General features: G+C 59.1%; 1 protein-coding gene across 1 annotated transcript in view; it reads left to right on the top strand.

Moving 5' to 3' along the window:
* CDH23 (cadherin-related 23) overlaps positions 1–12,064 on the top strand; it is a 381,871-nt gene that overhangs the window by 280,348 nt on the left and 89,459 nt on the right. Inside the window, exons 26-28 of the mRNA XM_005882725.2 lie at positions 4,897–4,957; positions 5,841–5,989; positions 11,121–11,256. Coding sequence (XP_005882787.1) covers positions 4,897–4,957; positions 5,841–5,989; positions 11,121–11,256 — 346 coding nt within the window. The remainder of the gene's footprint in view (positions 1–4,896; positions 4,958–5,840; positions 5,990–11,120; positions 11,257–12,064) is intronic.

Here is a 12,064-nt window from a genome sequence, read left to right as displayed (position 1 = left end):
GCTGGGGCTCCCGGGGTGGTGGGGCATGCGCTCTCGAGCCTGGCGGCTGGGGTCCAGTGCAGCCGGCTTGCAGAGGGTCATGAATAGCAGAGAGGAGGCCAGCAGGAGGAAGATGCAGGCCAAGGCAATAAGCACGGGCAGGGGGGCCGCTGCCTCCACAGGGCTCCCCGGAGTGCCAGTTGTGAGGGGACTGGGGCCCTCCGTGCTCATGGCTCCTGCAACAGGAATGGGACAGAAGCTCAGAGGCAAACCAGCTGGACCCAGGCCTGGGGAGGGGAACATGGGCGGGGGCTGGGCGCTGCTAAACAGTGAGGCCCACAGCGGCGACAGGCTAAGGTCACACAGCGGGAAAACGATGGAGCTGGGCCTGAACTCGGGTCCTCTTCCTGCTGTCTCCCTGCCCACCTGCAATGGAGGAGCCAGGACTTTTAAAATCAGTTCTCATGAATCAAAATAGAATCTTAGACCTGAAAACCTGAGATCTAAGACCAACTCCTCAATAACTTGCTCTGTGAGCAGGAGTGAGTCCTGGAGTGTGGGGTGCAAAGAGCCTAGCAATTATCTGATGCCAAGGCTGCAAACGAGGGGCCCACCAGTGTGTTTCGATTGGCTCTTGCAGTATTTTTACAAATTTAAATTGTGATTAAAAAACGCAAACAACAAAAAAATAAGAGATTTCACGTAAATATCTGAACATTTTCCATCTCTTGAGATTTCCAAATTTCAACACTGGCAACATGAGCCAATTGTGCCTGGCATGCAGTGGCTGGGGCTGAGCAGCAGCTTCCTCCGTTAGATAAGGCACTGGCCCCAGCTCGCCACACTCCCCCAGGCCCACTGCACGCCTGATGCCACCTGCCTGGCCCCATGGTGCTTCCCGAGACAGCCCAGGCTCTCCCATGACGAGTGAGGAACTGAGGCCCACTAAGGGTAGGCCAGGCCCAAGGACACACTGTGAGCCAGTGACCAAGGAAAGGCCAGAACCAAGTTTCCTGACTCCTGGCCCCAGGGCCTTGCCAATCCTCTGGCTCCCAACCCTCTCCCAGGGCTCACTGAGCTGCTCTGAGAACAGGTGGAAAAGAACCCACAGAGAACAGCGGAGTTGACAGGGTGGGGCTCAAAACCCACAAACACCAGTCACCTCGTATCACATAGGATGACACTAGAGGGAGCACGGCAGAAGGTCCACAGACAGCTGCTGGCAGAGCCAGGCTGGTGGATAGCATGTGACCAGAGGACAGGTGGGCAGGTGCCTGGCCAGGCTGGTGGAATGCCAGAGGCAGGCCCAGTGCAGTCGGCCCTTCCAATTCCCCAAGAGAAGCCAGAAATCTGGATTATTAGGCAAACTTTCCCAGGGTTTAAATGTTGGCAACGAATTCAAATTCGGTTAATGTGAGATTGAGAGAGAGAGGAGTGGGGGCTAAACAAACGCGACTCCAAACACTTCGGAATGCATTTTCAAATATTTAAAACACTACAGCAGGCCAAACAAAACACACAAGCGGGCGACATCCCGCTTTGGAGCCAGCCTTTGTGATCTTTGACTTCCACAAACACAGGACAGGAAACCCCAAGGATGGTCCAATAATAACCACTTATTTCTCTTTGCTCTTGGAGACTTCGGTGAGCCTGGGGGTAGCGGATTTCCCTTCTTTCCCCAACTTGCAGCCTAGTCTAACTCACAGTCGTGTTCCTGCACCTACACTCAGCAGAGGCGCTGCAGGTGGCCGCAGAGGGTCCCTGTCAGCAGGCGGTAGGAAGTGGAGAGGGCCACCGCTCCCACCTCCCGACCCCCACCCCCAGTCCCCACCCGGGCACTCACCAGCAGCCATAGGACCAGCTTCCTTGCTGCCTACAGCCTTGCTCTGTGCCCGGCCGACTAAGGGCATCCAGTGCACCCCACCCCACTTCCTACCCACTCCCTGCCACCACTCCTTCCAGCATTTCCAGGCAGAACGGGACCCCTCCCAGCTCCCAGCTGGAAACTCTGATGCCCATCTAGCTGCGCAGGACCTCCGCCTTGCAGGCATCGCCTGGAGGGCTCTCTGGCCACAGGTTGTCCCTTCTCTGAATCTGAGCATGGAGGACAGATGGCGTGTGTCCACCGCCATCTCCCATGGAGAAAACCTGGCTGTCCCTCACTTCCACCCTGGCAGGCTGGGCAGAGTGGGAGAGCGGGCGCCTCCCTTCCCTCTCCCGCTAGACCTGGCTTTGTCTAGAAGAGTTTGGGCTCTGCTTGGCTGGGAGGAAGAAAAGCCCAGTCTGACGGGGAGAAGTCTCAATCCCGCTAATCCTACTGTTGTTTTGAGGCCTTCACGTGAATCTGGAGACCTTGTGAGGCCAGCAAAGCAGGTCCTGGCTTCAGTCCTTGGGAAGCACTCTAATAAAGAGACCCAGGAGGCTGTGATTAGCATCTGAGTCATTCCCTTGGAAGCAAGAGATTCCGAAGTGGTTGAGAGCATCAAGCCCCCTCCCTGGGCACACGCCAGGCCAGCTGCCCGGCCCCTCGGTGCCTCTGAGCAGCCAGGCCAGCTGGTTCCGGGAAAGGAGGCCTCCGCCAGACCAAGGCGCGGAACCTCCCTGAGGGCAGGGCACCCGGCGGCCCTGCTCTGGCCATAGCTCTGAAGCTTAGTCCAGAACCTTCTGTCTTGCCTCGGAGCTCCATCGAGCAGGGCCTCGGAGCACATGTTGCTGTTTGGCTTTGGACTAGCCACTGCCCCCATGAGGCCTTCCACTCTCCACAGAAGCCCAGGGCCTCCCAGTCCCCCCCCCCCCCCCCCCCCCACTTTCCTCCCCAGACCTCCGGCGGTCCCCCAGGCACTGACCTCAGAGCCAGCCCTCAGCAGTCCCAAGAGCGGGTAGAGGGTCTTCTCAGCTGCCCCAAGGAGACGCAAGGAGCACCCCGCGCCCCCTGTGGCCCCAGCTCGCCCTGGGCTCTGCAGAGCCCTGTCCTCAGTCAGCCAGGCTGGGCAGAGTGGGCGCCTCCCTTCACTCCCGCTGGACCTGGCTTTGTCTAGAAGAGTTTGGGCCCTGCCTTGGGGGAGGGGACACCAGGAGGGTAGGGATGGCAACTGGGCTGGGAGAGGGAGAGGGGAGCCCTGTTCCTGGCCTTCCCAGGGTGCACTCCAGCCTGTCTCCTTGGAGCCCTCTCGGGGGGCGGGGGCGCTGGGGGCACTCAAGTGGGAGGTCTCAATGCCTCTTCCGCCCTATGGCTCTCACCTTCCCCCATCGGACGTTGGAATGGTATGGTCTGCAGCAGCCAGGGCCCCTATTCAGTGCCTGCCAGCTTCCAGGTTACCCGGGAGAGGGGCTCGCAGAGGGCGGGGAGCAGGCAGGGAGGTGGGCCCTGGGAGCCCGGAGGCCCCTCTCCCCTCCTGCGTCCCTGGGCCTCTCACCTTCCAGGCTTCTCCCTCAGCTTCCCAGAAAAGTGCTTTCCCTTCGAAGGTGGAGAAATGGGGGAAAGGCATTCTCAAAGGTCAGAGAGATCACAGGGCAGGAAGCTGAGGATGGAGGGACAGCCAAGGCTGTGCTCCTCAGTATGGTGGGCCCCTGGGTACCCTCCAGGCAGTGGCTCTCTCCACACACCCCACACATACCCCCACCCCACACACCTCCCACATACCCCCACCCCACACCTCCCACAGCCCACACACCTCCCACACCTCACATACACACACCTCCCACCCCCACACACACACCCCACACACCTTCCACACCGCGCACACACCTCACATACACCCACCCCACACACCTCCCATACCCCACCCTCCACAAACACCCTCACCCACATATCCCCCACCACCTACACATAGACATGATCAGAGAACAGAGCTGGCAGGTCTCACACCCACACACATATAATCAACCCCCTACACACCTCCCACCCCCACACACACACCCCACACACCTTCCACACCGCGCACACACCTCACATACACCCACCCCACACACCTCCCATACCCCACCCTCCACAAACACCCTCACCCACATATCCCCCACCACCTACACATAGACATGATCAGAGAACAGAGCTGGCAGGTCTCACACCCACACACATATAATCACCCCCTACTACTCCCCCCATCACTCACACACACACACACACACACACACACACACACACGCTCCTCCCCCAACCTTCCTTCTTCCCAGAAGCCAGAGCTTCCCTGGCAACAAGCTGCCTCCTTAGGAGCCTAAGCCTCAAGCAGCTTCTCCACTGAGGAACCCCAAGCTCCCAGAAACACAACACGGGGAGAAGCGGTGGCTCTGCCCAAGACCTGCGCCTGGAGCCCAGCCCCTTTTGTGGAGCCCTAGTTTGGGGCATTCAGCTGCTTCCTCCTGCCCTCAGCCCTTGACCACAAAAGCATTTTCTGCACAGCCTCAGACGGACGGGAGCCTCCCAAGGGCTGTCAGATCCATCAGATGAGGGGAGCCGTCTCATCCAGCCCCCTCAGGTGATAACACCGAGGTCTAGAGAGGTGTGGCCTGGCCAGGGTCACCCAGTCAAGAAGCAGCCACGCAATCCACCGCCCGGGGTGAGGTTCTGAGCACTCAAAAGGCTGGAGGAGGGACGTGTGGATGTGTGAGCTGACCTAGTCAAGCCTGGACCCATCACCCACCTTCTCCCCGTCCTCCCCAAGAGCCTGGAGGGGATCAGAGAACAGCTGGCAAGGTCCCCACCACAGACAGGGCAACATGGAGACATCAGCAGTCAGGTGTCCTTGGGGGATGAGAAAGACAGACACGTCCCTCTCCTGTCTCACACCCCAGCCACCGGGGGAAGCCACAGGCTTGGGCAGGACAGGCTGGGGTGTGTGGAGGGACGGAGAGGGACTCCACAGCATCTCTCTCCCTGTGGGCTGGCATTCAGGCTGACTTTATATCCTCCTTTCTCAGCTACAGGCCACAGACGCCGACGAGGGCGAGTTTGGGCGTGTGTGGTACCGCATCCTCCAAGGTGAGCAGGTGGTCTGGGAGGGCAGGGGCGGCCCTTCCCTGGGCAGAGCTTCTCTCGGCTACCAGGGGTCTGGGAGCCGAGGCGAGGGAGCCTCAGGACCGTACACACGGGGCGGGCCAGAGGGAAGAAATGGGGGCATTCTCCAGTCCCCTGCACCAAGTTAGAGATGCGGGTGCTGCATGTGAGTGGTATGGTCTGCAGCAGCCAGCGGGTCCCCATTCAGGGCTGCCAGCATCCAGGTTCCCCAGGAGGGAGGCTCGCGGAGGGCGGGGAGCAGGCACTGTCAGCTTGGTCAGACCCGGCCTCCCGTCCTGCCCCTGATGCGCCAGAGGGGTGGTGAGGACCGGGACAGCCTGCGGTGCCAGCTCCCCAGAGATTGTCATGGCCCCACATGTATCGTGGGCCCATCCCTTACCATCACTGTTGCCTTGGGCACAGGGCAGTGCCCCCAGCTTCCCAAAATGAGTCACAAAGCACTCATTTGAGAGGGAGGGAGGGTGGATCCCCAGCAGAAAATCGGGGTGCACATGGGAACGGCACTGGGCCAGCCCGGAGATGTCCACCAAATCCGGGCTTCACCCACCCACAGAGAAATTGGTTTGGGTTCCTCTTTTTGTGGTGCCCAGATCCCTCTGAAATATTGAATCCACTGACACCTCGGTGGAGGGGGTGGGGTGTCTCAGGGGTCCCCCAGGCTCCCTATGTGGAGGGTACAGAGTAAATTACCCGCTCCCTCCAGTCCAGCGTGAGGCAGGGGCCATGTCCTGAGACCTCTGGGCAGGATCGGCATTCTGGGGGCTGGGTCCCCCTTCTTTACCCCACAATCCCAAGAGGCTCCTGCTCCAGGACAGAGCCCACGCATCTCATCTGTCTCTCCACACAGGTAACCATGGCAACCACTTCCGTATCCACGTCAGTGACGGGCTCCTGGTGCGAGGGCCCCAGCCCCTGGACCGGGAGCAAGACTCATCCCACGTGCTGATAGTGGAGGCCTATAACCATGACCTGGGCCCCATGCGGAGCTCCGTCAGGGTGAGGCCGGGGGTGGGCTGGGGCGGCTCTCAGATATAGCCAGTCAGCCAGGCCTGAAGCCCTACCTCCCCTCCTGCACTGAGCTCAGGGCTGGGCCAAGGCCGTAGCTGGGCTGGGGAAGGCCACCAGTTGGGGCTGGGCAGGGCAAGGCTGCCACTGACTTGGGCTTTGAATGACACCTGGTGCTGGGGTGCCCAGCCTGGGATCTTGGCTGTATCATTTTTCTCTGAGCCTCAGTTTCTCCAGATGTGGGAGTCAATGGTGGGATTAAAGAGATGTCCTTACCATGCTAACCTGCTATGTCAACACACTCTCCACACACCCCACACATACCCCCACCCCACACATACCACCACCCCACACACCCCACACGCCTCCCACACCTCACACATACCCCCACCCCATACCTCCCACAGCCCACACAACCACCACACACCTCACATACACACACCTCCCACCCACACACACACACCCCACACACCTCCCACACCTCCCACATACCCCCACCCCACACACCTCCCACACCTCCCACACTGCGCACTGCTATGTCAACACAGCTCTCTAGCCTGAGCCGAGAAAATCTCCCGATAGGATCTCAGAGATGTACATGTTGCCCACTTCGTTTTAGAAACAAGGAAACTGAGCACAGAAGAGGCATTAGTGACAGACCTCAGAGCCCAGGTCTTTTGAGTCCAAGTTCAGTGCTCTTTCCACTGAAAGTGGCTCCCAAAGACCCCCGTGCCTACTTCCAACACAGCTCTCTAGCCTGAGCCGAGAAAATCTCCCGATAGGATCTCAGAGATGTACATGTTGCCCACTTCGTTTTAGAAACAAGGAAACTGAGCACAGAAGAGGCATTAGTGACAGACCTCAGAGCCCAGGTCTTTTGAGTCCAAGTTCAGTGCTCTTTCCACTGAAAGTGGCTCCCAAAGACCCCCGTGCCTACTTCCAGCTGCCCCATCAAATGTGTTCTTTTCTGCCCACCCTCACGCACCTCGGCCTCTCCCTTAGCAGCTAAAATCCAATCAACCTTCATCCTCCTGAATAGTCAAGAATAGACACAGACATCCCCCTGGCTGGGCCAGTTGATGCCCTCTCCTGCCCAGGGGCAGGGGGATCCTGAAATGACCTCTCGAGGTCACCCCACTGCACACTCAGCAGCTCACAGCGCCTTCCTTTAAACCAGGTGGAAAGTGAGTCAGACCCCAGAGGTGACGAGTGGGAGGGAGATGGGAAAAGGCAGGTGGAGGGACTTTTACCCAGAACCGAGTGGAGCAGCGTGGCTCTTCTTATCAGCCCCATCTGCAGCCGCTGTTTCCCCGCCCCCCTCCCCCGGCTGGAAACAATGAGCAGAGGCTGCGGGGTCACCAGCACTCAGCCTCCGCCCCCTCCTGCTGCTGCCCCTGAAACTCTGCTTCGGGAAGAGGCGAAGGGGAACCTGGTTCTACGGCCGCCCTTCCCAGTGAGAGCTGGCCGGGTGGAGATGGCTGAGTGGGGCAGACCCCTTGGGCTTTTACACCTTGGGGCTTCTTGGAACAATTCCGGAGCCCTGGTGACTGAGGGTGAAACACAGTTACCTGAATGCGCACTCGGGCCGTCCCCCAGGGCCATGCTCACCTGCGGGACCGTGTAATTGCTTATTCACGGGATGCACCCACTCACGTCAGAGCCTGCCCTTTGTGGGACCAACCTCAGGCCGCAGAGTGACTGATGTCAGCATAGCTCAGGTGGCTCCCTGGACTCCAAGCCTCCTAACCATAGCCCTGCTTGTGGCCCCCTCACCCTCCCAGAGGCAGGGGAGCACTTCTCTTCAAGGTTTGCTGTTGTCGGGGCCTCAGCATAGTGGCTGCAGCCCTCTTTTAGCCACAATATTTTTTAACAAAATGGTATGCAGCGCCCAGGGTACTGTGTCGAACAGATCAAAGCCAGGCTGTGCAGATCCATGCAGGGGTGGGGCCTCGGCCACACCTGCTCGCCACCCCCCTTTTGCTCCTTTCCCCAGAAACCCCGAGGAATGAGAAACCCTCACATCGTGCTTAGTCTGTGCCAGGCACTCTCCTGTGTGCTTCATGTACCTGAACGCATTTGATCCTCACAAAAGTCATAAAACACTGTTATTATGCCCATTTTAGAGATGAGGAGATTGAGGCAACAAGGCATTGGCCATTGTGTTTAGGGTCACACCGCAGTAAAGGTAGAGCCGGGCTTCATACCAGGCAGGCAGTCCGGGTCTGTGCTGCCATACACAAGGCTCTTCAGACCCCCGCTGCCTTATCCCCTTGGGTGGCCCTTGGAGCACCCAGCCTCACAGGAGCCCCAGGAACACCGGGACCTTTCTGAAGACAGTGCGGGACTTCAGCTTGGCCCAGGACTCGTGTTCCCAGCAGCAATAGAGAGGGTTTGCAGGGACCGTCCACGTTCTCCAGGTCCTGCTGCAGAGACCAGGGACGGCCGGAGGGAAGGGCCAGGGAGCTCGGAGTGAAACAGTCCTGTGGGGACCTGGGACTCACATGCACATCAGAGGAGTGCGTGCTCGCTCGCGACAGTGCGGGACTTCAGCTTGGCCCAGGACTCGTGTTCCCAGCAGCAATAGAGAGGGTTTGCAGGGACCGTCCACGTTCTCCAGGTCCTGCTGCAGAGACCAGGGACGGCCGGAGGGAAGGGCCAGGGAGCTCGGAGTGAAACAGTCCTGTGGGGACCTGGGACTCACATGCACATCAGAGGAGTGCGCGCGCGCGCGCGCACACACACACACACACACCACAGAGAGAGAGAGAGACACACACGCGCGCGCACAGGCGCGCGCGCACACAACACACACACACACACACACACACAGAGAGACACTCGCGCGGGCACATTTCCCGCCCTGTCCCTGTTGGAGGGCACAGCACTGGACAGAAAGTGAGGCTGGTTCTCCAGGGAGCCTAGCTGCTTAGTAACTGCTCAGCAAGAGCTTGGCAGACCTATGTGTTTCCTGTACATCTGTGCCTCTCAGGTTTGTAAACCACACACCATGTTGCCCCGTCTCTGCTGCGAAAAACAAGGCTGAAACCAGCAAGTGGAGAGTGGCTTGCAGCCAGCCTCGGGGCGGACGGGCCACACCCAGGCTCCGTGCTGCCTCCCTCCTCGTTTTATCCACCCTCAGACTAGCCCTGTTTTCCCCTCAACCCCTGGGCTCAAGGCCACAGGGAGAAGCAGATTCGGAAAGGGGAGGCTCACACTTTTGAAAGATGAATGGTTAGTTTCTGTTTATGGAAAGAGCGTTCCCGAAACTCATCCATGCAAATTTCCCCAAAGCCCCCCCACCCCACCCCGCCCACGGGCTCCCCAGCCAAACTCTTGGGGAAGCCAAACTGAGAAGGTTCCGGCTTATGAGCAGCTGTGCTCTGGGGTGGGCACTTCAGTTTACATAGTGGGTTCTGGGTGTCTGGGCATGAAAATGTAATGACTAAGCAGGGCTCCAGGAGCCCCAGGAGCAGGGAAGTAGAGAAACCTTTTTCCGCATATGCCTCTCTCTTCCCTCTGCTACCCCCTCCCCCACCCCCGAGTTCCCCACCATTTCTGCTCCCGCCAATGAAGCCCCTCACTTCTCTCCAGCCAGTTCCCCGCTAATCCCCGCGGGGCTGATCCCCGCGGCTGTGATCAATCAGAAACCGAATATTCGTGCTCTCAGACAGTCTGTGCCTCGGCCGCCATCAGTGCTGTGACCACGTGTGAAATCTGTGTTGCACATCATTGCCCTGCCCTGTTTGCTCCCTCTGCACCCCGCTAGCAAGTGCGCTGGCCCTGGCTCTGGCTCTGTTAGGCTGGAAGGAGGGTGTCTTGCCGGTTCTGGGGCAGCTTATCCCCAACGTAGTGTGAAGCGCAGTAGTGTTGGTAGATTGGGACCCAGAGGGTCCTGCCCTCCCTCTCCAGCCCTCTCAGTTACCGTGAGGCCTTGGGCTAGTTCCTCCCCATCTCTGGGCCTCTGTCTCCCCATCTGAGAAAGAGGCAGGAGCCCTGGGCCTCCCTGCAGCTCCTTGAGCACCAATAACTCCCCTCCCCACCACACTGGTCCTTGGGAGCATAGCTGGGCCACACCCTCCCTGTGCTCCTGTGTGTGAGGGGCAGGGGCAGGTGGGGTGGCAAAAAGAGGGGGGGGGAGTGCTGATCTCTAGCCATAGACATCTCTTCGTAAACATCTTTTAAATTGTATTTTTGTGATGCAAGATGTCTGTATTCATTAAAGAGAAATTAGCAAGTGCAGAAAAGCAGTGATGAAAATTATGCATAATTCCACAATTCAGACATAGCCACTGTCGTGGGCCGGGTCCCCAGACGCAGATCCTGCCACAAGGATTGGTGTGAAAGCGATTAATAGGAAGTGTCCCCAGGAAAAGCCGGAGGGGTCACGGGACCAGCAAGGAGAGGCAGCCCGCAAAGCAGCACAGGGGGAACCCTGACTCAGTCCCACAGGAGCTCTGGGCGTCGCCCCAGCCGCCCAGTCGGGCCCAGGAAGCCAGAGAATCTAGACTGCTCTCCTGTCCATCTGTGGCTAAGGGCTGCCCCTGGGGACGCAATTCCCAGGCTCCCTGGCTCTGGGTGCACGGTCCCGGCAGCTGGTGGGTGCTGTGCTGGCAGTGAGCGCCCCCAGGGGAGGGGCCTGAGAATCTGCAGGGTCTGAGCAATGACACGCTCCGCGCCAACCACCATTAACATTTTTACGTCTGTTCTCCCGGACACATTTTGGTATTTGAATGGGGTCACTTTAAAACTCTTGCAGGGCCTGGCGCATTTTGTCTTCATAACAACCTAGGAGTGACGTGGGACGTGAATTATTACACCGATATTACTGTTTCATAACTGAGGAACTTGATGGCACAAAGGAGTCACTAATTCCTCACAGGTTCCCACGGGGTTAGTAGCAGAGCCAAGAGTAAGATAAGGTTCGTTCCTTAACAGATGATGTTTGAGCACCTGCCACGTGCCAGGTACTGTGCAAGGTGGGGAGGACACGGTAACACCCAGACAGCCCCAGGCCTCTCCTCCCAGCTCCCAGGAGAGCAGTGACCACACACTCAGGCCCGGGGGCCCAGCTCTGGGCTTCCCGGTCTCCCCCACCCTGACCTTCCCCTCCGGCCGCTCCTAGGTGATCGTGTATGTGGAGGACGTCAACGACGAGGCCCCGGTGTTCACGCAGCAACAGTACAGCCGCCTGGCACTTCGAGAGACTGCAGGCATTGGCACCTCGGTCATCGTTGTCAAAGCCACAGACCGAGACACTGGTGAGGCCAGCAGGGGACCCAGGGAGTCCCATTCCCCAGAGTGACCCTCCCCAGCTCAATCCCTCCCACTCCTGCAGGGCCTGTCACCCTCAGGACCCCTTGGGCTTCCCCTGTCAGCAGCTCCCAGGCCAGGGAGGGGCTCCCAGGACGGTGTTGGTGGCATCCTCACCAGCCCAGGACTAGGAAGGCTGGATGGAGAGAGGAGAGGTCACCCGTTTGGGATGTCTAGATTTGTCATTGCAGCTGGCCTTTGGCTAGGAGCTGGGCAGGGCTGGGAGAGGTAAAGGACTGGTCAGAAAGCTGGTGAGGCCTGCTCCTCCAGCCAGCCTCGGCCCTGGGCCTGCCACACAGGCTCTCAAGGGGCAGTGTGCCCCGTTCCACAGGACAGTGGTCTGCCCTGGGGGAGCCTGGGTCTTGCTGAGGGCCACAGTTAGTGCAGAATGAGGGAGAACGTGGCCAGGTCACTGTGTTCCTCTTCGTGAGGCCTGGCTGTCTGGGCCAGGGATACGGCCAGGGAGGAGCTCTTTCCTGGGGGTCTGCTGCCGCCCAGAGAGGCTCCCTGAATTGCTCCTAGTTTCCCAGTTCCTGCGCGTCCTTAATGTCGGCTGTTCTGGTGGCTCCCAGCCCCGCGCGTCAGCATCCCCAGCTAAGCTGGGTGCGGGACGGGTGGAGGGAGAAGTAACTCCGCACGCAGTCAGGTGGGTTGCTTTCCCATTTATACAGTTTAGGTCCACACATCACTGGCCCAGTGGTTCACGACCTTTTCAAAGGGTCAGGAATCCCTTTGAGAAACGAGTAACGTCTGTGG

The sequence above is a fragment of the Myotis brandtii genome, unplaced genomic scaffold, assembly GCF_000412655.1.
Source record: "Myotis brandtii unplaced genomic scaffold, ASM41265v1 scaffold735, whole genome shotgun sequence".
In the NCBI taxonomy this organism is placed as follows: Eukaryota; Metazoa; Chordata; class Mammalia; order Chiroptera; family Vespertilionidae; genus Myotis; species Myotis brandtii.
This window is presented reverse-complemented; position numbering and strand designations above follow the sequence as displayed.